Source organism: Bos taurus, chromosome 14 (assembly GCF_002263795.3).
Source record: "Bos taurus isolate L1 Dominette 01449 registration number 42190680 breed Hereford chromosome 14, ARS-UCD2.0, whole genome shotgun sequence".
Classification (NCBI taxonomy): domain Eukaryota; kingdom Metazoa; phylum Chordata; class Mammalia; order Artiodactyla; family Bovidae; genus Bos; species Bos taurus.
This window is the reverse complement of record NC_037341.1, coordinates 45083169-45110386: the sequence shown is the minus strand read 5'-3', so window position 1 is coordinate 45110386 and position 27218 is coordinate 45083169. Positions and strand designations below refer to the sequence as shown.

Genomic DNA, 27218 nt, shown 5'->3' with positions numbered 1-27218 from the left:
CTAAGTCCTGTCCAGTGCCTTGAGACCCCATGGACTGCAGCACACCAGTCTTCCCTGTCCTTCACTGTCTCCCGCAGCTTGCTCAAACTCATGTCCGTGGATTCACTGATGTCATCCAACCATCTCATTCTCTATGGCCCCCTTCTCCTCTTGCCTTCAATCTTTCCCATTCTCAGGGTCTTTTCCAATGAGTCAGCTCTTCACATCAGGTGTTCAAAGTATTAGAGCTTCAGCTTCAGCATCAGTCCTTCCAATGAATATTCAGGATTGATTTCCTTTAGGATTGACTGATTTGATCTCCTTGCAGTCCAGGAGTGAAGTACAGACCATCTCAGTTGATGCATATATTCACAGTCTGGGAACCTGGCCAGAAGTGGATGAAATTCTATATTATTTCTGTATCAGTCCAATAAACCTTTACCACTATCCTGCACTGTTGCAGGCACTGAGACTACAGAGTGACAAGGACATGGTCTTGGGCCTTAAGATGTTCACAAGCTTAAGAGATACACAATTAGGCTAAAATGTGTCGAGTGCTATGAAGTGAAGGGGTCAGTGGGAACACAGGGGAGAAAGCGCAACAGCACCTGTCTCTGTCCAGGGGCATTGGAAAGGCTCTTATAGGAGAAAGCATTTTGACTGAAATCTGAAGGATGGGTAGGAATTTGCCAGATTAAGCACCAAGAAGACTTTCCAGGCATGAAAGGCATGGAAGGGGAAGAGGGAAGGGTGTGCTCATGGAACTATAAGGGTGGAAAAAGCATACATTAGGGGGGAAAGATTATCTGAGACGAGCTGGGTGACAGTTCATATAACATATCTTTGTCCAAACAGCTCTCTGCTTCACACTGTGTGGGAAGTAAAGGAGGAAAGACAGGGGAGGGCCAGTGACAGGAATTGGTTCTTTATCAGACAGCTACAAAGGTGGACAAAACACTGAAGCAGTGCCTACCTCATGATAGGAAAAAGAATTGTTAAATCTTGAATAAATTTATTTAAATCTAGCAATATTATATACTTAGCTTTTCTCTGTTTGAGACAGATAATCACGTTCTTCTTTTCCTCACTGCAAAGTCATAGCAGGGATTAGGGAAACCGAAGAGAAATTCTACTACATCGTGCAGGAGGAGAAGAACTACAGGGAATCCCTGACCCACTGCCGCATCCGGGGTGGAATGCTAGCCATGCCCAAGGACGAAGCTGCCAACACGCTGCTGGCTGACTACGTCTCCAAGAGTGGCTTCTTCCGGGTGTTCATCGGGGTGAACGACCTGGAGAGGGAGGGTCAGTATGTGTTCACAGATAACACTCCCCTGCAGAACTACAGCAACTGGAAGGAGGGTGAGCCCAGCGACCCCTATGGCCACGAGGACTGTGTGGAGATGCTGAGCTCAGGCAGATGGAATGATACCGAGTGCCATCTTACCATGTACTTTGTCTGTGAATTCATCAAGAAGAAAAAGTAACGTCCCTCACCCTACACATTCGTCATTTCCCTGGGACTATCGTCGCTGTTATTTTTATCCATCCTTTTCTAATTATACTACATTCATTCTGACTCCAGCCAAGTGAGAAATGCTAGACTAAACTTTGGGATCTTCATCGCCATGCTTATCCATGATGATTTTGATCATTTTCATACATGGTATGTTATTGATTCAGTAGCTCACCAGGTTAGGTGTCCCAAGAGAGAACGTGAATCACTCATTGTATAGGAGATGGCTGTCTACTTCTCAAATGGAATGTTCTCTTGACATTTGCTCTGTTGATTCTCTCTAAGGCCCTGAACCACTGTCTATATGGCCCAGTGGATGATGAATTGAACAGTGGGTTGATGACTAGGCTCAAAGCCAGATATATGAGAAGGCTTCTATTAGTAATGTCAAGGTATTATCTGTCTTTGAACCCAAGGTCCCCAGTTCTTTGATCAGTCACCCACCACGGCCATAGCCACACTCGCAAGGTCCTCTGTTTGCACAGGCATAGAAATACTTTAACCTTACACCTCTATATGAGGACCTTCTAGCCTAGTGACCTATTCTAGGCCATGTGGAATCATATAGTTAAATTTTATGCTTCTGATTGACAGCCTTCACTGAAGTATACCAAACATGGGCCGCCTTTATGTACACCCACAACTTAATCCCAGGCTTCCAGATATTAACCCTCTGATCTGAGGAAAAGGGAACTCTAGAAATTGAAAAGATAAAAAGAGAAACAAATATTGTATATTAATGCATGTATGTGGAATCTAGAAAAATGGTACAGATGAATCTATTTGTAGGGCAGGAACAGAGATGCAGACATGGTGAACAGTCATGTGGAAATGGGGAAGAGGGAGTGAGGAAGAACTGGGAGATGTGGGTTGATGTACTTGCACTGCCATGTGTAAAACATATAGCTAGTGGGAAGCAGCTGTATGGCACAGGAGGTTCAGCTCGGTGCTCTATGGTGACCTGGAAAGGTAGGGTGGGGGAGAGGGAGGGGGTTCCAAAAGATAGGGGATGTATGTATACTATAGCTGATGTACTTGGTGGTGTAGCAGAAACTAACACAACGTTGCAAAGCAACTATACAGCCCCGCCCAAGAAAGAACCCTCCCCAAAGAGAAAAGGCTAGTTCCCAAACAGTATCATTTATACTCTTGTGCTAAGATGACCTCCTTCTATTAATATGTCTCCATTTTTTCCTCATCTTAGGTTTATCCATAGCAACTTTCCTTCTCTTGGGCATGGAGAATGAGGGAAAGAGTTTGTGAAGCCTTCAGAGAACTCTGGAAACTTCACAGTGCTACTAACATCATGTCTCTAAGGTCTTTGCCTCTAATATATCACTCATGGTGACATTTAACGGCAGGTGCTTTATTCTGTGTAACTGTATGTTGTAAAAACCTCACATCAGTGGTGCTTTCCTATGATATCACAAGATGTCATTTCCTATGATGTCATTTCCTATGACATTTCTCCTATGACATCACAACAGTGTGTCAAGTATGGCATTTGGAACATGCCTAAGACTCACCTATATTATAATACTAAACTGGTAAATTTCTACTTTGAACTGCAGATCAAACCTCAAAGCAGCTCTCATTTGAAATTTAAAAATGAAAGTTCAGCCAAACCCTAGATTATCCCCTTGTAAACTGCTGCTCCAGTTGTAGTTTGTGACATATAATTAGACTGTTTAAAATGCTGGCAAAACAGTTAATGAACTAAGAGAAACAGATCAACAACATATGTTCACCTTAAACCATCTGTTCATGATTTCATCCATGACTAACTGGTTAGGAGAATGGATTTAATTAGGTTATTTCCGTGAATGTTTCAAGGGTCACAAACTCAGGTCCTACAGGGGCCACACAGATGACATAAATAAATGACGTGGTACAGGTGGGGACCCTGGTACAATGAACACAGACTGCCCTCCTAAAGAAACCAGCTGCTTCTTAGTCGTTGCTGTTTTTGCCATGAAGGACCCAGTGCCACTACATGATCTGACATTTAAGAGAAGTCAGAAAGCTGGAAATTTGTGAGATAGTCTTCTATTTTTAAAAGATGGTGACTCATGATTCTTAATCTAAATTCTAAGTCATATAAAACAGTCTGCTAGACAAAATTGTGACCTCTGCACTTCTCACGTCTGAGGAAAAGTTCTGAAGGTTCTAACTATATAGTAGGTCATTAGGACACAGTGATGTCAAAGTCAAGGCCAGCCATTTATACCACACTCAATTCAGCTCCAAAGTCAAGGCCAGCCATTTATACCACATTCAATTCAGCTCAACAACAGGAATTTGGTCAATGTTTATCATTCATCAGGTTAATGAACTAGTTATGGATTCAGACTTTTGAGAATATGGCATAATTTGAAGGCAGAGCAATTAAATCAGAATTACAGAGCGAGACGTTAGATCAAAGTCAGGATCCTTGAGTAGAATGCCAGCCAAGAGCTCAAGGAACAAGAGTCTAGAAATACTTTGGTAGGTAGGTTTAGTCGCCAAGTCGTGTCCAGCTCGTGTGACCCCCATGAGGTCACACCCACCAGGTGTGTAGCCCACCAGGCTCCTCTGTCCATGGGATTCTCCAGGCAAGAATACTGGAGTGGGTTGCCATGTCCTCCTCCAGGGGATCTTCCTGACCCAGGGATCGAACCTTGGTCTCCTGTATTGCAGGCAGACTCTCTACCGAATGATCCACCAGGGATGACTTCCAGGATAAGAAAATAGAGAGAGAACAGACACCAAACATTGCCGACAGGCAGCTCACATCGGGACCCATATTCTGAGTTGTTCTAAGCTCCCCTAAGTGTGAATATTAATTATGTGTACTGTCAACTCTATTCTTATTTCTCTTATGATCTTTGTAATAATAACAACATTTCTCTTAATGACTCATCTTTGCTGCCAGTACTTCCAAGGGAAGATGACAGAGTTTCAGTGAATAGGATTTATCCTGCAATCTTGCCTGGGAGAAATTTCGAAGACACCACATACTTGATTAGATTTGCGGTGAAACTTACTTTGTGCTTACAAAATAAATGCCCTCACATATTTATTTTCCAAGTAATCCTGATAAACTCTAAGTATGAAGGGCAGACATTTTTAATGCCATCTTCCCAAAGAGAATACTGAGGTCCAAGGAAGCCAAGCAATTTACCAAAATCAATATGTGAGAAAAGCAGAACTCCAGCCTGCTGATTAAAGCTCTCAATCCAGTGTTCTCTCCTGATTTTACTCTTATTTTGAACGGAATTTCATCCATGATTCTCTTGTGATAACAGAGGCACAGATAATCACTCTTGATTACTTTCCAAAGTTAAAGATCAGGGCTAATTAACAGAGATGCTAGCAGTTCAGAAATGTGTGTTACAGATATGGTCCTCGCAGGTTTCTCTTTAAATTTGAGAATGTCTACACATGTCATTCGGAGAAGGCAATGGCAACCACTCCAGTACTCTTGCCTGGAAAATCCCATGGACGGAGGAGCCTGGTAGTCTGTAGTCCATGGGGTTGCTAAGAGTGGGGCACGACTGAGCGACTTCACTTTCACTTTTCACTTTCCTGCATTGGAGAAGGAAATGGCAACCCACTCCAGTGTTCTTGCCTGGAGAATCCCAGGGACAGAGGAGCCTAGTGGGCTGCTGTCTGTGGGGTCGCACAGAGTCAGACATGACTGAAGCTACTTAGCAGCAGCAGCAGCAGCACACATGTCATTAAAGTTGAGGAGGTGACAGTGCAGCATCACTATAGTCTTACAGATAACTTACAGGGATAACTATAGGGAAAGCAAAACAAATATCTTAAAGGCATGATACAAATGAACTTATTTAGAAAATAGAAACAGACTCACAGACATAGAGAATGAACTTACGGTTGCCAGGGTGGGGAAAGGATAGGGGGAGGGACAGTTAGGGAGTTTGGGGTGGACAGATACACAATGCTGTATTTAAAATGGATAACCAACAAGGACCTACTTACTGTATAGCAAAGGGAACTATGCTCAAGTTATGTGGCACCCTGAATGGGAGAGGAGCTTGGGGGAGAATGGATACGTGTATATGTATGGCTGAGTCTCTTTGCTGTCCACCTGAACTGCACAACGTTGTTAATCGGCTATACTCCAATATAAAAATATAAAATGAGCAAGCAATTATTTGTCCCATAACATAATTCAGTAGAGCATTCCCTTAAATAGCATTTAAAATAAATTTCATTCTCAAAAGATAACTATTGATTCAACTTTTTAGGAATATAGCTGGGCATTTCCCAAGGATGACACAAAGGTTCCAGGGGATGAAAATTAAAAATTTATTCACAGCTGCACAACACTGCCTTCTCAAAGCAACACATTCTATAACTAGGCAAGAGGAAAGAGCTTATGTCCAGAGTCGTCGCCTAAACACAATAAAAAGGTCCTGTGTTGAGACACATATAACCAACATTGATTACAGTTTGGATAATTCACCCATAAAAACTACTGGTATTAAAAAAAATGTATTTTTTCCTGCTAAGACGTATGTTGCCCAAATATGAACTGCTTTGATTGTTATTAACCAATTAATTTTTAGCTCTCTGGATTGCATACCTGGAGACATAAAACAGCTATGGAATAAGAAAAGTTAACAAAATAGCAGTACCCACTGCAGTTGCTGCAGTTATGGTATACATACATTTTTTTATATGAGACTTTCTTTTACTGCCCCCCAACAGATGGCCATAAAGTCCATATCTGAAGGGTTTTAGTAATTTGCTAACCCCATTTGAATTCTTTTTCTTACAGTGAACTAAAATACTTCCCTCTGATGTCCATCTGTCTTTCTGCTGTTTATAACTCTGAAAGGCCTGGCCCTGAGACAAGCTAGGGCAGGCTCTTAATGAAAATACAAATCAGGGCAGGAGAACTGTGCTCACTATGGCACTGGTTACTAAGGTGAATATCAAGTTTTGCACATGTCTCTAAACCTAGATGTTATGCCCTACACCCAGTGAGTTCAGATTTTGTTGGTGAGGCATTAGAGGCACAGATAAAGAGTAGAACTGAGATTCAAAATCATGTGAGAATCTCAATTATAAATAATCTATTTATTGGATTGGCTAAGTAGTTCTTTTGGGTTTTTCTGTAAGGTGTTACAAAAACCCTGAATGAGCTTCTTGGCCAACCCAGTTTAGGAGAAGGTATATGGTGGACAGGATTAAACTCCAAGGGAGGAGGCTATTAAGAGGTCAGTGGTTTGGTAAGACCTCATTGAGTGGGTTCAAGGCAGGTGTCCAATGCCAGTGGGATGAAGTCCAGGTCAGAGTCCAGATGTGTTAAAACATACATGAACAACTGTGAACAACTGACTTAGGTGGAGAGTAGAGCTCACTAACTCATTAATTCACCAAATATACTTGAGCGTTTACTATGATATGAGGGCTAGAGGCACAATGAAAATGAAGACAGATCAGATTCCCAGCCTCATGAACAGAACTCTCCTCTGGCTCATCGAACATCAACACTACCATAATAAAGCCGAAAAGTTAATCCATTGTTGGGGGTGGAATATATAAACCTATTCTATTTTTACTCCTACTTCCTCTTCAATGTAACACCTCTTCAAAATTATACTGAAACAAGTCAGACAAGGAAACTTTTTTGATAAAAGTACCACAGTACCATTTCTTGAAGAGCAACATTAACATATTTCTTCCAATACATTTTTACATTCCTGTAGGCTGACTAATTTTGATGTGAACAAGAAGTTCCTGCATCATTGGGTATACCCACCCACACCACTTTTTTACAAGACAGAATATATCCTTGTGTCTGTGCTTGGATGAACATTGACCCCTGATAAACGTTCCTCCACATTATTTTCTTCTGGTGACCTACACCAAAATTCAATGAAACCCAGATTTGCCACAGATTGTCACTTTCATAATAAAGACAGGTAGGAAGAAGGGAGAAGTGAATCAGACATTTTATAATTTATTAAAATGTGAGTACGGTTACCTTGAATTAATCACCATGTTGGCATCTGCAGCTGGAAAATAAGAGATCAAACTGTGTCCATACAATTTTAAAATCTATATAACACTTTGGCTGATGTATTTTTCACTTTAAAACCCTTACACAGGCTAATTTATCAAGAGTTAAGTAAGCCTTATTCTTTGTACAAATCTGGTTGTGGGCTTTGGGGGGAGGTGATGGAGATGAAGATTGTACACAACCCATCCCCTGATAGGTTTATAGAATGTCAGTTGCGAAGAGTAATCATAAGCTCCATCACAGTATGTGAAAAGCCAAGATACAGAAACATTTCCTAAGTCTTGAGAAAATGAGATAAGTGGAGACATAATTACAAAACACATTCAACTTAAATCCAATAAAATCTAGGTGAATATTTTTACTAAGAAGTGTAGAAAATGGGATGGGAGTTGGGTGGTAGGGAGGGGATATATATGTACACATATGGCTGATTCACGATGTTGCACAGCAAAAACTAACACAAGACTGTAAACCAATTACTAATATATTCCAATAAAAAGATTAATATATAAAAAAGAAATATAGCACATATAATGGATAATTGTGGGAGACTCTTTCCTAGGAGATCACAATTTCATATGTATATTTCCTGAATCAACTCAGAGAAGATGATTCTGAAGAAATCTTACCAGAAGAAGTATATGTGTTTTTACACATAGACGTTTTCTGGAAATGTTTATGTTTAAAATAATAATATGTTTCAGAATATATTTCCCCAAGCTCCCTGATTTTTCTGATCTTATCTTTGATTCTGCTGACATTGGTACATTTCAGGGACTCAATCTCTGGGAAGAATGAAGGATTTTTGTACAGGCACTTACAAGCCCCAAAGTTCTCTCATCCACAAAACCAAGATATTATCTTTGCCCTAAAGGACCTTAGGACTTAACGAATACAGTGAGCCAACACAGGAAGCTATTTCCAACACAGTCCAAAATATTGGCCTCTACATTTGAGAAAAAGGAAATCCAAAAATACATTTTGAGACACTGCAGTGAAATATCAAAAAACACAGTTTTTTTTTTTTGAGAAGCTTGAAAATATTTTTCTGAGTTTTCTAACCCTAAACACCCTTGCACAGAGAGATTTTATAAAAAATGTAGGGCAGGGAATAAATATATATGTTTGTGTCTCCATCTTTGAATGTGTAAAAGAAAAAAATTCCTAAGCTCTTCTTTCTTCATATAATTTCCTATATTATTGGGGGTGGGATGGAGCATTACATGACTTCTCCTTTTAAAATGTTGTGTTTTAAGTTTTCCTCATTCTTATATTTTCAAAAATTCAAGAGCTCAGAGCTTCCCTAGTGGTCCAGTGGTTGAGAACCTGCCTGCCAACGCAGGGCACACAGGTTCGATTCCTGGCCTGGGAAAATCCCACATGCCAAGGGGCAACTGAGCCCACGTGCCACAAATACTGAGGCCTGCACACCTGGGAGCCCATACTACACAACGAGAGAAGCTGCTGCACTGAGAAGCCCGAGCGCCACAGCTAGAGAAAGCCCACGCACAGCAACAAGGAAGCCCAGCACAACCAAAAAGAAATTTTAAAAAATTCAACAGCTCAGTATGAACTAATATCCAGGTCTCACCAATTCATGCCTGTATGGATTATCAAGATGGTAGGCACAGAGTGAAATTGTGCAAGAAAAAAAAAGGAGGGAATGTATTCCTTTGATCACCACAAAGCCTCAGGTCCATTTGGACAGAAATAACATGATATCTGGGTCCTGGTATGTAAACTTCTTCCACTGGAAATCTTTACTGTCAAACTTTATAATCACTCCTAAATAATTTGCATACTTGGGATTCTGAAATCTTACATGTAACATAGTTGTGATGGCTTATGAATTCCTGAGAACTCCTAGCCAGAGTTGTTGGAAAACATCCTCACTCTTGGCAGAAGTATAAGTATCACATAGTTAGCAGGGTTAGAATTCCTTAGTTCCTTTATTCTTAACTTGGCTTCTTCCATTGACACCCAGTGATGAAGAGTAAAAGGCAATTCCACTTTATTTTGTGCAAAGATCTCTGGAAGTAACCGCACCTTCATTATGTTTCTGTGCTCAGCATCCATAAGAGATCTTTGGATAAGCATTTGATCTAGAGAATCTCCCTCCCTTCAAGTTCAATAAAGTCCACTTCACCTCACCAGAACCAGACAAATCGATTCTAACTGGTATCACAGCTTTGGGAAATATTTGTCATAGAAGAATGTCATTTTTACTGATATACTGTGTAGCTTGGGGTCACAAACACTTCTCACCATGCTTCTACTGGATGACCTTGGCTGAGGCTATTTGGTGTGGTAAAAGATAATGTGGAAAATATTCAATGGCAAGCAGCAAAAGAACCTGAGACTCACTGGACTTTAAAAACCTCAAGGAATTAAACCTTTGAGACTTTGTCATGTTTTATCATTTTCTGTATCTCAGCTCTTCCACGGCTTCTCAGAAGTCTCATGTTTAAAATCAAGTACCTCTAACTTCAAGATATTTTGTAGGCATTGAGGTTTCTGGCCGCGGTCCTGTGACCTACGTAATCAGCAGCTTCACGCACTGTCATTTTTGAAGACGTAGCTTCTGTTTTCTGTCTCCATGTTCACATTCTCAGCATCCCATCTTTCTGCTAAACTTGACCTCTCCAACTATCCTAGGACAATAAGGAAGAGTTAGTCTCTCATCTACCTCCTTTTGAATGAAGCATAAATTCTTTTTTTCTCATTAACGGACTATGCAAAATAAGACTTTGATTCTTTTATCACCTGGTATTAGGCTTAGCCTTAACCTAGTCTGCTGTATTCTCCTTGTTTCTTTTTCTCCCATATAAGCTATTCGATCAATTTTACCATCCAGCTCATGATGCTAAAGGTCTTAAGCTTAGATCAAAGAAATAAAGGATGAATTCAAGGACTGAAGAAATAAAAATCATCAATGCCTTATTAATTAGCAAGAGTGTTATCCACCAAATTATACATCTGAATAAGTTTCCTTTTTCATTTCTCACTAAGATTCACTCAAAATACTGGTAATACTCAGCACCCCACATGAGGAGAGTACTATACTATGAGAAGTCCTGAGCAAATCAAGCTTCCTTCTCTTCGAAAGTCCTTGTCAAAAACAATTTATGTTGTTATATGACAATAATTCTGCAAATCAGGAAGCCACATCATATATGCCTAAAGAGTAGGTTCCAGAATTTGAAATTCTATGCTAGCAATTTTAAAAGTTCACTTTACTTGAGTCTGTATCATAGCACATAGACATTTCCCATTCATGTTATTTTAGAGACTTTTCATGGGGAGTCCTGACCAGAGTTCCCCACAGCTATCCTGGACATAGAGGTGGGATTTGAAGGTACAGAAATGAGGTAGGTTGCTTTGGGTTACAATGTTGAGTAAGGAGACCAGATATCCCAAACATGAGATCTGAGTTAATCTATTATTTAAAGGTTAGGGAGAAGGATAGGGGTAGGTTTCTCAGGATATATTGCTAAAGAGTAGACAGAGAATAGTAGTAGACTCAGGAACATTTCAAGAAGGGAGCGTCAACTTTATTCAAAGTCTATGAGAGCTCAAAAACAAACCATTAACAAGTACCTGTTGGACTGGTCAACATGAAGTCCTAAAAGAACTTAGCAAAAGAAATCTCAACATGACAAGAGAATCAGGAGGTAAAGTAGAGTTGGGTTTAGAGGGTAATGGACTGCAAAGAAGTAGAGATAATATGCGTGTGTGCATGCTAAGTCGCTCCAGTTCAGTTCAGATTAGTTCAGTCGCTCAGTCGTGTCCGACTCATTGCAACCCCATGAATCACAGCACGCCAGGCCTCCCTGTCCATCACCAACTCCTGGAGTTCACTCAGACTCACGTCCATCGAGTCAGTGATGCCATCCAGCCATCTCATCCTCTGTTGTCCCCTTCTCCTCCTGCCCCCAATCCCTCCCAGCATCAGAGTCTTTTCCAATGAGTCAACTCTTCGCATGAGGTGGCCAAAGTACTGGAGTTTCAGCTTTAGCATCATTCCTTCCAAAGAAATCCCAGGGCTGATCTCCTTCAGAATGGACTGGTTGGATCTCCTTGCAGTCCAAGGGACTCTCAACAGTCTTCTCCAACACCACAGTTCAAAAGCATCAATTCTTCGGCGCTCCGCTTTCTTTACAGTCTCTCACAACTCTCACATCCATACATGACCACAGGAAAAACCATAGCCTTGACTAGATGGACCTTTGTTGGCAAAGTAATATCTCTGCTTTTCAATATGCTATCTAGGTTGATCATAACTTTTCTTCCAAGGAGTAAGAGTAAGAGTCTTTTAATTTCATGGCTGCAGTCACCATCTGCAGTGATTTTGGAGCCCCCCAAAATAAAGTCTGACACTGTTTCCACTGTTTCCCCATCTATTTCCCATGAAGTGATGGGACCAAATGCCATGACCTTTGTTTTCTGAATGTTGAGTTTTAAGCCAACTTTTTTACTCTCCTCTTTCACCTTCATCAAGAGGCTCTTTAGTTCTTCACTTTCTGCCATAAGAGTGGTGTCATCTGCATATCTGAGGTTATTGATATTTCTCCCGGCAATCTTCATTCCAGCTTGTGCTTCTTCCAGTCCAGCGTTTCTCATGATGTACTCTGCATATAAATTAAATAAGCAGGCTGACAATATACAGCCTTGACGTACTCCTTTTCCTATTTGGAACCAGTCTGTCATTCCATGTCAAGTTCTAACTGTTGCTTCCTGACCTGCATACAGATTTCTCAAGAGGCAGGTCAGGTGGTCTGGTATTCCCATCTCTTTCAAAATTTCCTACAGTTTATTGTGATCCACACAGTCAAAGGCTTTGGCATAGTCAATAAAGCAGAAATAGATGTTTTTCTGGAACTCTTTTGCTTTTTCCATGATCCAGCGGATGTTGGCAATTTGGTCTCTGGCTCCTCTGCCTTTTCTAAAACCAGCTTGAACATCAGGAAGTTCATGGTTCATGTATTGCTGAAGCCTGGCTTGGAGAATTTTGAGCATTACTTTACTAGCGTGTGAGATGAGTGTAATTGTGCGGTAGTTTGAGCATTCTTTGGCATTGCCATTCTTTGGGATTGGAATGAAAACTGACCTTTTCCAGTCCTGTGGCCACTGCTGAGTTTTCCAAATTTGCTGGCATATTGAGTGCAGCACTTTCACAGCATCATCTTTTAGGATTTGAAATAGCTCCACTGGAATTCCATCACCTCCACTAGCTTTGTTCCAGTAGTCAATCCAGTAGTGTCCAATTCTTTGTGACCCTGTGGACTGTCACTTGCCAGGCTCCTCTGTCCATGGGATTCTCCAGGCAAGAATACTGGAGTGGGTTGCCCTTTCCTCCTCTAGGGGATATTCCTGACCCAGGAATCGAACCTTCATCTCCTATGTCTCCTGCCTTGGCAGGCAGGTTCTTTACCACTAGTACTACCTGAGAAGCCCCAGAGGTGGTATATATAGGTAATATTTTTCAGGAAGTTTTCCAGCAGAAGAGAGTTGAAACAATCAAATCAAGAATGGAAACTGGACATTATCAATCCAAATAATAGTACAGTACTAACTAAAGTAATTTGAATGCTATGTTAAGCATTTTACATGTGGTTTCAATTTAATCCACAAATCAACCTTCTATGGCACACGCTATTACCATCTCCATTTTACCTATGAGTAAATAGAGGCCCAGAGATTACAGAGCACCCCTAAGGTCCCCGCTAGGATTTATTGCAGGCAATTCAGTCCAGTGCTTTCATTGCTAAATCACTGCACTGTTCCATCTTACCATGTAATTAGCATATTTGGAAAGTCCAGAGTTTCTTCTATGACTTTGCTAGTTAAGTTCTAGATAAAACCTTCAGAAATCAGTTTTTCTGGGCATGTTGTCAGCGTATACAACACATGTATTGATGGATATGTGGAGAAGAGGAAAAACTGTACAAAAATACTCCTGTTTTACAACTCCATCAGTCATGACTTGGTTTGGAACTTAGGAACATATTGTCTGTACCTCAAAAAGAACAAATGGATATTTCAAGAGTTTTGGAGATTACTCTTTTTTTCTGTCCTTCAGAAGGCGAGGAAAATTACAGCCTCACATAAAGGAAGTGACTCTAATAGAGACAGAGCGTTCCAAGGGGATCTGGTGGAAAACACTGAAAGTCAAACATGATGAAGTTCCTGAAAGAACCTTAAGAAGCAACTGCTTTGACCTAGAGGAGGGAAAATGAGGTAACTAGGGTTCCCTGGGCTGGAGTGATGGGACTGTGGGATGCAGTGTGGCAGGAAGATGGAGTGCTCAGGGGTCATCTTAAAGGGCACTGTGAGTGCTGCTGGAGGGAAGCATGGGCATGTGGGTCCCCCCTAGTGAGGATGTCTAGTCATTTGGGGGACTCTGAAAGCATTCAGGTCCCACTGCTGTAGAAATAGTATTCTAGCCTGGAAAAACCTATTCCCTGCCTTCCTCTTTTATTACTGTGATGTATATAGTGGGGCAGGACTTCCCAGTGGTTCAGTGGTAAAGAATCTGCCTGCCAATACAAGAGATATGAGTCTGATACTTGGATTGAGAAGATCCCCTGGAGAAAGAAACGGCAACCCACTCCAGTATTCTTGCCTGGGAAATCCCATGGACAGAGGAGCCTGGCGGACTACAGTCCATGGGTTTTCAAGAGCTGGGCATGCCCTAGCGACTAAGCAACAACAACATGTTTGCTCAGTAGCTACTTTATAAAGGGCCAATTCAGGAGGAGAGTTCAAGGTCTCCTGGTGTACTTTGGTCCTACTATGTTCAGAGCAGTATTTTAGAAACAAGGAGTGTTTTATTCAGGGTCCTTATGGGAAAGAGATGGAATATGTAAATGAGGTAATTGTGAAGACTTGAAAAGGGGAACTTTTACAAAGGTGTAGGCAGAGTTAAGACTGAAGTGACTGAGCATGCATGCACATGGGCAGTTAAGAGAAACCACCAAGAGGTGATGAAACATGGAGGGCAGTAACAGCCATGCCTGCAGGGCTGATGGATTACCAGACCTGGAGAGAGCTCATGGGAGAGCGATCCAAGAGGAACCGTGGCTTACAGGTAGGAAAGCAACCTTCTGCCAGGTGGGGAGGGAAACCAACAGATCGGTAGCTGGCTAGCATCTCCTACTGCTCCCTACTAACCCACAAGTGCTTCCCATTGCTAATCCCAACCAGAAACCAGGGTAAAGGATCAGCTGTTGTAGGCTAAAAAATCAACCTCTCTAGACTCTATCCATGGTGGAGCCAAGTAAAGATGGAGTTGAAGGTCAAACAAAATAATCCATCAGAGAGACCAGAGTCCAAGATCTCTTCTTCAGGAAGCGGAGGCTGACAATGCCTATTAGGGCATCCAGAAACTAGGATATGATAAGGAATTTGGAAGGCCATTAAAATTAGAAAGGCAGCAAGCAATGGAGAGCCAGGATTAATAGAGAGAGTCCTGACAAAGCATCAGAATACAGAGATGAGTAGATTGGTAGATACCAGATGTGAGGCAATGGGACTTGAACCCAGGATGAAACAGGAAAGTTTCAGTGAAAAATGGTGAGGGTAGGAGACCCTCTCTAAAATGGTAGAGTTGGTTATAGGGAGTTTTCACAAAATGTTTACAGGTTTATTTTTAGGAGAAGAAAGAACTACTAAGTCTACAGAGCTGGTTTTAGCAGATGCAAAGGGGACTAAAAGATATTTCTAACTTTCAGTTCAGTTCAGTTCAGTCACTCAGTCGTGTCTGACTCTTAGCGGCCCCATGAATCGCAGCACGCCAGGCTTCCCTGTCCATCACCAACTCCCGGAGTTCACTCAGATTCACGTCCATCGAGTCAGTGATGCCATCCAGCCATCTTATCCTCTGTTGTCCCCTTCTCCTCCTGCCCCCAATCCCTCCTAGCATCAGAGACTTTTCCAATGAGTCAACTCTTCACATGAGATGGCCAAAGTACTGGAGTTTCAGCTTTAGCATCATTCCTTCCAAAGAAATCCCAGGGCTGATCTCCTTCAGAATGGACTGGTTGGATCTCCTTGCAGTCCAAGGGACTCTCAACAGTCTTCTCCAACACCACAGTTCAAAAGCATCAATTCTTTGGCGCTCAGCTTTCTTTACAGTCTCTCACAACTCTCACATCCATACATGACCACAGGAAAAACCATAGCCTTGACTAGATGGACCTTTGTTGGCAAAGTAATGTCTCTGCTTTTGAATATGCTATCTAGGTTGGTCATAACTTTCCTTCCAAGGAGTAAGCGTCTTTTAATTTCATGGCTGCAGTCACCATCTGCAGTGATTTTGGAGCCCCCCAAAATAAAGTCTGCCACTGTTTCCACTGTTTCCCCATCTATTTCCCATGAAGTGATGGGACCAGATGCCATGATCTTCGTTTTCTGAATGTTGAGCTTTAAGTCAACTTTTTCACTCTCCACTTTCACTTGCATCAAGAGGCTTTTTAGTTCCTCTTCACTTTCTGCCATAAGGGTGGTGTCATCTGCACATCTGAGGTTATTGATATTTCTCCTGGCAATCTTGATTCCAGCTTGTGCTTCTTCCAGTCCAGCATTTCTCATGATGTACTCTGCATAGAAGTTAAATAAGCAGGGTGACAATATACAGCCTTGACGTACTCCTTTTCCTATTTGGAACCAGTCTGTTGTTCCATGTCCAGTTCTAACTGTTGCTTGCTGACCTGCATACAGATTTCTCAAGAGGCTGATCAGGTGGTCTGGTATTCCCATCTCTTTCAGGATTTTCCACAGTTTATTGTGATCCACACAGTCTAAGGCTTTGGCATAGTCAATAAAGCAGAAATAGATGTTTTTCTGGAACTCTCTTGCTTTTTCCATGATCCAGCAGATGTTGGCAATTTGATCTCTGGCTCCTCTGCCTTTTGTAAAACCAGCTTGAAACTTTAGGAGTTTTTAAATAGCCAATGCAAAAGGGTCAGATGGAATTCAACTATGCCATCCATATCTGCATATTCTATCATCTCACGTCTAAATACACTCTTGTGATCCCCAATCCTTGAGAACTTTAAAAAAATGTTTCCACAAGACCCTGAAATTCTTTGCTATCATGGGCATCATATGTAAGAAATGAAAATGTGTATTTACAGCTTTATGTTTAAATTCTTCAAAAAGTTACCAATAAATTGGTTATCATGAGTCTATTTTAATTCTAATCATAACAACACATAAAGAAAGACTCAAATTTTATTCTCAGTCAGAGTCAACTCAATCAAGCAAAAGTCATTCGTGCAAAGAGTGTGTTTCCACATTCCCTCTGCACCACTACTTCTGGGCTTAGAGCTCTCCCTTTGTACTGCTTCAGGCCAGAATATTTTTTTGACTTTTTATTTTATATTGGAGTATACTCAATTACCAATGGTGTGACAGTTTCAAGTGCACTGCAAAGTGACCCAGCCATACACATACGCGGATTTCCCAGGTGGCACAGTGGTACAGAATCAGCCTGGCAGTGCAGAAGACAAAGGTTCAATCCCTAGGTCAGGAAGATCCCCTGGAGAAGGAAATGGCAACCCACTCCAGTATTCTTGCCTGGAAAATCCCATGGACAGAGGAGCCTGACAGTCTACATACAGTCCATGAGATTGCAAAGAGTCAGACATGACTGAGCGACTGAGCATACATATACATACGTGTATCCATTCTCCCCCAAACTCCTCTCCCACCCACATGCTATGCTGCCACAGAGCATTGAGCAGAGTTCCCTTTGCTCTACAGTAGATCCCTCTTGGTTATGCATTTTAAACACAGCAGTGTGTACATGTCAATGCCAAGGCCAGAATATTTAAACAGCAAGAAAGAGCAACTCAACTCAGACCGACTGAAGCAGGGGAAGAAAGTGGGAAACACGGGGCTGTTGCTACATTGTGATTCATCTGGATCCAAGTCCTGCAAGGATTTTGCCTTTTCTGGGTTCTTGTCTTTATGTCCTTACAGACTCTCAAGCCTTGATGGGATGCTGGCCACATGTCAGCCTCATGTAGACTCTCATTCTTCCTCTTCACCAACCCCAGCGAAAATACAGTGTGTCCTGCTGGCTGTGGCACAAGATCCCATTGTCCCCACAGAGCTTGGTTTTGGTCTGTCCCGGCACTAAGGCAGGAGAACAGGTGGGATGGGGAAGGAGTAAGTAACAATTCCAGTAACTCATGGAATCTCTCTCTTTCTATGTCTCTCTTTTTTCTTTCTATATTTTGATTTCTCTAATCATCTACCTATCTAGAAATGCATCTATCTTTGTATGGAGTAATACTGTTTTGAATTGTGTTGATTAGAATTGAAGGCCTGAATAGGAAGAAGGGAAAGAAATGAAGAGGGATAAAGGACCTAGGTGTGCCATTGCTCCACCTTCATTTTGCCCAGGAGACATCATCCATCATAATCAACCCCAATTACTTGTAAGGAACATGCATCCTTGAAAGTCCTAGACCTGAATTTTGCTCTCATATCCAGTGAGTTAAGACCACTGGGATTTTTGATATAAATATCTAAGGAGGCACCAATATCCATCCTGCTAAATTGTAAATTGCCTCCTACAGCCATTCTCCCCTTCTGTTCATCCTCGCCTCCCAGTTTCTCAGTTAACGAAGGCAGGCAGGCTTGTCTCTGCCAAGTGAGTCAGCCCATGGAAGCTGAAGTTTGCCAATGCTGCAAAAATAAATGTATTTGCACTTCCATATCTCATCTCAAAAATTCATCTCAATGCTGCAATCTCATCTACAATACAGTATGTTTATTTTAATATAAAACAATATGCCTACTGGCTGTTTCAGGCAATAGAGAAACACGGACCATATTTCTCCTTTGCGCTGGACCTCTTTGGCACACTGCTAGAAATATCTTGGTCCAATAAGCAGGGGTATGTTACTGCCTCACACAGAAACCCAACTTGGGTAAGACCATGGGGGTGTGATTGCCAGCTGGAAATCAATTTGATTGTGCAGGATCACTTTCACACTCACTGAAATTTTAATTGCCCTGAATATTTTTACAATTACCAGACATTTCCTAAATGAAGAACTAGCAATTATGGCAATGACCATGAGGCATTTCATTATGTTCATGGTGATCCTATGTATCTTCTTTTTTTTTTTTTATCAAGTTGACATTTTCAAGGTGAGAAAGGCTTTTTCTGTGATTTAAAAAAACATATGGCTGCTAAGTTGACACATTATACCTGGCAATTTGACAGCACCATCAGTCAATTTGAGAATCTATAGCTGTTCCAGCTACAAGAATAAGTGCATGTGTGGTCTTTTATTCTGCTGACATACCACTCTTTCTGGTCCGACAGGGAATACATTTGACCATTGATCTTTAGCACCCCTGTTTCTATCACCAGGGAAGTTCCTTCTTGTTCATGGTTCTCCTTGGCCTGTACTGATGCGGGTGTTAAAGACCATGCCTTCTTTCGGGGTTAAATAGCTTTTGATGCTTGTGTGCATGTGCATGCTAAGTCGCTTCAGTCATGTCCCACTCTTTGCTATCCTATGGACTGTAGCCTCTGTAGGTTTCTCTGTCCATGGGATTCTCCAGGCAAGAATGCTGAAGCAGGTTTCCATGCCCTCCTCCAGGTGATCTTCCTGACCTAGGGATTGAAACTGCATCTCTTATGTCTCCTGCTTTGTCAGGTGGGTTCCTTACCACTAGCGCCACCTGGGAAGCCCCTTTGAGGCTTGACTCTTCTTCCAAAGTTTGGGACCAAAGGATTGTGTCAGGTCTCATCCAAAGGAATTTTTAAAAGCCAGAGTTGTGATCTCTTCAGGAATACAATTCCTTTCAAAATAAGTAGTCTTCTCCTCTTCTTGCTCTAGGTTCCATGTGCCAGCAACCACACACATAATTCTCTGATAGGAAGAATTTTCCAACCTGATGTATTTCTCTGTTTGCTTGCTTTGTGCCTGTCCCATTCCCTCTCTTGGAGACTCTCTGGGGCAGTGCTTGGAAAGTCTACAGTCTTCATCTGTCTTTGCCCAGATTACTTTATTTCAACTGAGAAGTTTTATTAAACCTTTTATTGAATGTCTTCTAGCATCACATCTTTTTTTTTTTTTTTTTTACAGTCCAGGTCCTCTATCTTTTTTACACCCATCACGCCGTGAATTCATATGGATAGGCTTCAACTTGAACTCAAGTTCCTTTCCATTCGTTCTCATGAAGTATGCTTCTCTGGGTAGGGCAGGCTGGTGCCTCAATTGAACCAAAGTGCCTTTCTCTTTAGCTTCCTTCTTTTTCTGATCATTTTCCTTCACACGTTTCAGGAAGTTTTCTCTGCTCTTAGAGTGCTTAATAGCCTTGGAAGGCACATTAATTCTCTTGGCAAGAAACTTGCCCTTAACTTGTTTGTTTACAATAATGTCAACAGCATGCTGGGTGACATTGTAGACTCTTCTCGTTTTGCCACGGTAGCATTTGTTGGACATTCCTTTTTGAAAAATGTCTATTCCCTTGATATCTACAATAACACCTTTCTTGTAGATTCACCTGTATGTAGCCAAAGGAACAACTCCAAGTTTTCTAGAAGGCCTAGAGAATGTGTAGTGGGAACGCCTTTCCCTTTGTGCTGGTCATTTTGGCAAATTACTAAAAGATGGCAGTTCTGAAAAGAAACTAAAAGAAAGGAGCATCTTCTTTAATTTTTGGAAGCCTTCTGACATGGCAAGAACTCAATTTCTGCATGCTACTCTCTTTCAATTCTACTTACATACTGGCTAGTTGCTGTCAGATTTTTTTGCATAATAACCTTGCCAAAGGCAGCCAGTAATAGCCAATAGACACTAGTGTTCTCATCTTATGCATCCATTTCTCCTAAAGCTAACAAGTTAAAGGCGCTTATTCTGTCTCTGGAGTTACTAGAAGTACAGTTTTTTCCAGCTGCTCTTCTACAGTATAAATAGAATAGCTAGTTTCTCATAATCCCAGCCTGTGACATGGATCTTCTTGATGCCTAATAATGAAGCCAATGTCACATATTATAACTTATTTAAAGTGGTCTGATTCAAAATACCAATTCCTTTACTGGTCAGGATACACTGAGGTATGTCTAAGTAAATGCACTCTCAATTCTTAGGGATTTAATGCACCAAATGTTTATTTCTCATTCATATGACCCTTAAAAATAGACTGGGGAGTACTTCTCCATCTCTTGGTGGCCCTATGTAGAACCACTAGCTTCCTAGTTGCCACAAAGGAGAGAGAGAGATCTAAAGACTGCAGAAAATTACTTTAAAGGCCATGCCTGGAAGGAAGTTCATATCATTATTGCCTACATTCTTCTAGCTAGAACTCAGTCATATTTTGCCCTATCTAGTTGCAAGGCAATCTAGCAAATGAAGCCTTTCTGTGTGTTGGAAGAGGAAAATGAAGTAAACACATACCATTTTCTCTGCTGCCTGCGAATACAAACTGGTAGTTAAGTATAATGACCCTGATGTTACTGTGTATTGTCATGGGACATTAAGCAAGTTACTTAACCTCCATGTGCTTCAGTTTCTTTCCATGTAAAATGGGGATTGTGAAAGGGTAACTACATCAGAGGGTCATAGGTTTATATACATAAAGTAATTAGAGCAAGCCTGGCACACAGTAAGTGCTATGTAAGGTTATATAAAAGTGTTACATAGCAAGCTGTTGAAATGTCAGTACAGAGCACACCAAGATAATTAGCAAAGGAGCCGTTTTATAATAAGTTGATTTGACTAGAAAGACAGATATTTAAAAATCCCAGCCCGTGTGGCTCTAAGTCCAAAATAACGCACGCCTCTCATTCTGTGTCCTATTTTAAGCTCATTTCAATTTCGCAAGATTTGTTTTAGATTGTGTGTTGAGCCAATAGGATAAGACACTCGTGAAAATTCTTCAGATGGGCCTAATTTGATACTCACGTAAGAAATACTCCTCCTGAAGGCTGTAAAGGAATTATCTGATTAATGACTGCCAAAGTCACCAGGAATCGAATGTGAATGAGAAAATATTGTCTTTTATTTATAAAACAGTTTATTTACCAAAAGTTAATAAGCAGTTCTTATGTGCCAGATATGGAGTTAAACAAAAAAGCTCTAAATAATTGATTTTCCACCTGGTGGTAGAAGATTGCGTGCCTGTGGAGTAGAATTCATTATTATCTACATTTTAATAAATTAGAAGTTGGAGTTTGAGAAGGTGCTATAGATGCTCTACTTTTCTTCACTAACACAGGAAATGAAGCGAAGATCTGCATCCAGGAGATCTCGTGCCAGCACCCAGATTCTTCATCCTCCTCCAGCATTTCAGGCAGGATGCTGGCGGGAAACCGCTGGTACACGCAAAATGGCTAAGTCAAGGTGAGTTTTAAAAAGGGACTACAGGGACTTCCCTGGTGACCCAGTGATTGAGAATCTGCCTGCCAATGCAGAGGACACAGGTTTGAACCCTGCTCCAAGAATTAAGATCTCATGTGGCAGGGCGACTAAGCCTCTGGTCAACAACTACTGGATCCTGCATGCCTAGAGCCTGCGCTCGACCACAAGAGGCCACCACGATGAGAAGTCTCCACCACGGTGGAGAGCAGCTCCCACTCTCTGCAGCTAGAGAAAAGCCCACATGCAGGCATGAGGACCCGGTGCGGCCAAAGATTTAAAAATAAATACTTTTTTTAATGTTCAGAAAAAAAGGAACTACTAACAAAATTGTGGGCAGTGTGGGGAAACGAAGGGATAATAGAGTACACTAGGGCTGGTAAAAGTTGAGCACAGTTCCCACCTACAGGTCTGAATGGAAAGAATAAAAAATAACTATGGGAAGTGAGAGAGGAGCCTACGTATAAGAAAATAAGAACTTAGGCCCATCATCAGATGAATGGATAAAGAAGATCTGTGTGTATACAATGGAATATTACTCAGCCATAAAAAAGAATTACAAAATGCCATTTGCAGCAGCATGAATGGACTAGAGATTATCATACTAAGTGAAGTAAGTCAGAGAAAGGGAAAAATGTGAGAGGAAGGATAAGCCAGGAGCTTGAGATGAACACAGGCACACTAATATGTATAAGATGAATAACCAACAAGGACATGCTGTATAGCACAGGAAACTCCACTCAATATTCTGTGATAACCTATATGAGAAAAGAATCTAAAAAAGAATGAATATATATATATATATATATACATATATATCTGAATCATTTTGCTGTACACCTGAAACTAACACAACATTGTGAATCAACTATGTGCCCAAAAAATTAAAATTAAAAAAAATGAGAACTTAGTTCCAGGGACTTATGAAACCCACTGTGACCCCACAGGGAAAGGTTAAGGGCCATAAATACTCAAAGTCTCCCTCCCTTGGAACTCCTGCCAGCGTTTCTCATTCGCCCAAAGCACTTGGAAGCTGGAGAGAGGCTGTTCAGCTTCTTGCAGAAAATAAGAAGTTGGAAAAAGAAGAAAGAGAGTGAATTAGAAGGGAGCATATGAAGATACCCCAAGTGGAAAATGAAGGAAAATGATTCTGAAGTGGCAACCAAGGTAGTCACCACAGCCATAAAGGGTACACTTTCATAAAGGGTACACTCACCTATTTATACAGCATTTTTTCTGGGAAGTTATGTTAGTCAAGAATTTACAGTGGATTTAACTTAATCTTCATAGAAACAGCCCTCTTTTACTGTAAATATTACTTACCTCTGTTCATTGATATTGAATTATTTTATTATAGTAATGTGACCTGGTGAAACAAGTTTGGAAGCAAACACACTTGCCTCTTAGTAAGCACACATATTAACAGGTGATAATTGAAGCAGGCAGGCTAACCCAGATGTCCACTCTCTGCAAGAATTCAGTGCAATGGGTCATTGTAATTTAACAAGTGATGAAGTACATCAGTGAAACCAGCAAATAGGATTGAAAAGGCAAGGAAGACAGCTTCTAGTTGCTAAGCTTCTGGTTGTTTTACTCTGATATCTTAAATGGAGAAACATTTGTCTGGCTAGAATATTTCAAGTCATTTTATCTAATCTTTTCTTACAATATCAACAGTCTTCAGTTTCTTATCAAAGCTGTCAATGATGGTTAATTTCTGTGCAATCCTCATGTCTGAAAATTTCATGGATCGGCATCTCCTCCAACTGCCTGTTTGGTCCATTTTAACAGCCTAGTTTTGCAGGCAGTGTCAATGATTAATGAATCCTGTGTCATGAACTAGCAGCTTGCTTGGTATTTCTGACCTGGGTATTTTAAAACTCATTACTGGTACCTACTGAAGCTTTTCTAATGGATTTAAAATAGACTGCACTGCTGTTAACATGATTCTGCTCTTACATGATCTAGATTTCATGTTCCTTGTTTTTATGTTGCAACTTGTCATCCTTAGGCACTATTAACAGACATGCTTTGGAGAAGGCAATGGCACCCCACTCCAGTACTCTTGCCTGGAAAACCCCATGGACGGAGGAGCCTGGAAGGCTGCAGTCCATGGGGTCGCTGAGGGTCGGACACCACTGAGCGACTTCACTTTCACTTTTCACTTTTATGCATTCGAGAAGGAAATGACAACCCACTCCAGTGTTCTTGCCTGGAGAATCCCAGGGACGGGGGAGCCTAGTGGGCTGCCATCTATGGGATCGCACAGAGTTGGACACGACTGAAGTGACTTAGCAGCAGCAACAGACATGCTTAAAAAAAAAGTCAACCTACACTCAGGGTAACAATTTACCATGTATCATTTAGACAAAGTTACATGTCTGAACAATGGGCTTTTGACACATGATAGGCAATGGCACCCCACTCCAGTACTCTTGCCTGGAAAATCCCATGGATGGAGGAGCCTGGAAGGCTGCAGTCCATGAGGTCGCTGAGGGTCAGACACGACTGAGCAACTTCCCTTTCACTTTTCACTTTCATGCATTGGAGAAGGCAATGGCAACCCACTCCAGTGTTCTTGCCTGGAGAATCCCAGGGACGGGGGAGCCTGGTGGGCTGCCATCTATGGGGTCGCACAGAGTCGGACAGGACTGAAGTGACTTAGCAGTTAGCAGCACTTATTTAATGTAGAATTTTTGTGTCTAATATGACAAATAGAGCCAGGTCTATAAGAAAATAGTGCCCTGGAATGCTCCCTATAATGGATATTGATTATTTGCTCAATATTTCTTTTTCCAAGTGGCTGTAGCAGGGACTGGTAAACATGTTACTCTATCTCTGTCCCTCTGTGGGTGGGAACATGCTCTAAGCTGGCCAAGCAAATAAACTTCTTTTCCTAATCACTGTGATTGATTCAAGAATGTGGCTCAAGCACAAGCCAATCACTTTTTGTTGAGATTTAACATATGGATAATGGAAGATATGAAGTATCTTTCTTCCTCTGGGATTACAAATAATAAAGGTGATGGAAACTGGAGTTGTCACAGACATCTTTCCTTTTTTAATGGAGGAAGCCACCTACACCAGGAAAGAGTGGGAATAACTCATAAAGATAATCACTTAATTTAGCACATAAAAATACATTGTTACCAATTCTTTCTCTGATATAAAGTATAAAAGCTAGAATCTTCCTGCATTCTAGTATGACTCTTTTATGCTAATTTGGATTTCAGTCTTTGAGACTTTAGATCCCTCTTGGCTCAGGAAGATCAGAGAAACCTGATAAATATCCCACAATTACTGCCTTCTATTAAGGATGAAAATTGGGGTTAACAGAAGGAAGAGGAATGAATGTGAATGACCAGGAAGAAACAAAAAAGAAGGGGAAAAATAAAATTATAAGCCATAAGCAAGCAGACATCAAATCTGGATTGAAAACCAAATTGTGATCAAACTTGGTGGTTTCTTAAAGAATTAAAATAGATGAACCTGATAGTAGATTCATTGGCTCTCTAAGCTGTGCTTAATTTGCCAGCTATTTTGGATTCTCAATGAGTAGAATTTCTTCCCATCCCACCCCACTCACCTCTTTCTCTCTTTTTCATTTTTGTGTATCTCACTGTGCCCTACATACAGCGGTAGTCTCATGTTTGATGTTAAAGTAATAATACTGTGTGTGATATGTAAACACACACATATGCAAACACACAGAGAATAAGAAAGTATATGGTATAAAGAAGGAAGGGGGCTGTTGGTTAATGATTTAAAAATAGAAAATTCTAACTATATGTGTATACTTGAGGATGTAGCAAAGTGAGTGAGAGTAAGAAAGAGATCAAGACAAAAACTTTGACACAAAAATTTTAGACTAATGGAAGTCCAAAACTTCAAATTCTGAAATTTCAGAATATAAAAGAATTTCAATACAAAGGCTGAAAATTATTTCAAGAAATATTCAGTTCACACTATATTCTATGGTATTTCCAAATTACATGAACCAAATGGTTTCTGTAAAGAAAATTAGTGCCTTCAAGCAAACAAATGATTAACAAAATTTATATCTACAGAATGATCTTTAGATAATAATCATGGCCTATGGAAAACAGGGACCAATTTTGTTTATTTTGTCTTTTTTCAACGTCTATCCCAGCATTGCACATAGCAGATGCTCAAAAAAAGGCTTATTGAAAGAATGACTGTTACCCTTGCAAAAACTTAAATGACTGGTTGCCTGGCTATAGAGGTATACCTATGCATGAATATATAGATAAATATACCAGGAAACAATTATTCACTGGTTGTTTAATTATAGATAGAAACCTTTGTTCTTTGCAAAGATGTTTATAGTCTTTAATTTAATTGGGTTAAAAAGATAGTCTCTGCCTTGAAGAGGGATGTAGTTTCTTTGAAGAATACAATACACATAATGATATCTAAGGTTTGTTTATGTTTGCAGTATTGATCAACATAGCTCTTTTAAGTGTCAGATAAAACTGAAACATAAAATTTTATAACATTATCTCATTTATTACCTACTTTAATTTAAAAGAGTTAATGTAGTTTATAAACTTAAAGTATACAATTTTACTTCTCTTAATTATTTTGTTTTAGAAGGGCAACAATCTTTATCTTTAAAAGAGATAAAATATGACCTGCCAAAATTTATAGTCAATTTGTGGAATCAATCTGAAATTAAAGAATATATTTCAGAATTTTACATTCAGAACTAAATTTCTGTTCTGTTTGCTGAATTCATTTATTCATTCATTCAATGCACTGATTGTTCAAAAGTATTATTTACTGCTGAGGAATTTTTGCCTAAATTTCTTTTATTAACTTTGTACACTCTGATTTTGTCAATAACTTGGTTCAAAATCTTTGTTTATTTATTCTAAGCTATTAAATGTCTGATTACCAGGATAAGTCCACTGCTCACAAAGGTCTGGTTTTAAAATAATTTAGGCAAAATGAGCAAAGGTTTACTTATTTAGGATATATAGTCCGAGAAACTATTATTAAAATGAATTAAATAGCTCACTTTATTCATTGTCTGAAGACTAAAATATCAGTGGATGACAGTTATACCTTCCCATAGTATTTCCCCAAACATAATTAACCAAACTTGGAATATTTTGTTTAATAAATATACTCACTGCTAGACTCTAAACCCTATCAGAGTAGGGATGTATTAGTACTGTTTTCCACTTGATGTCCAATGCACACAAAAGCATCTGCCACATAATAATCCAATAAATATCAGTTGAAAAGAACAAAATGGAAAGGTAAAGTCACATAGAAGCTCTTCCAACCA

The 27218-nt window shown here is 40.4% G+C and overlaps 1 protein-coding gene and 1 pseudogene across 4 annotated transcripts in view; one reads left to right on the top strand and one right to left on the bottom strand.

The window, feature by feature from the left end:
* COLEC10 (collectin subfamily member 10) overlaps window positions 1–5725 on the top strand; it is a 195041-nt gene extending 189316 nt beyond the window's left edge. For 2 of the 4 annotated variants that reach the window (XM_025001502.2, XM_059893191.1), the window contains one exon: window positions 1075–5725. In XM_025001502.2, coding sequence (XP_024857270.1) covers window positions 1075–1466 — 392 coding nt within the window. In that variant the 3' untranslated portion in view covers window positions 1467–5725. The remainder of the gene's footprint in view (window positions 1–1074) is intronic. The other 2 variants (XR_001501838.3, NM_001205713.1) reach the window with 2 other exon arrangements.
* A 13936-nt stretch (window positions 5726–19661) lies between these two features.
* LOC112449554 (large ribosomal subunit protein eL21-like) lies at window positions 19662–23639 on the bottom strand (annotated as a pseudogene).
* Window positions 23640–27218: the final 3579 nt, after the last annotated feature.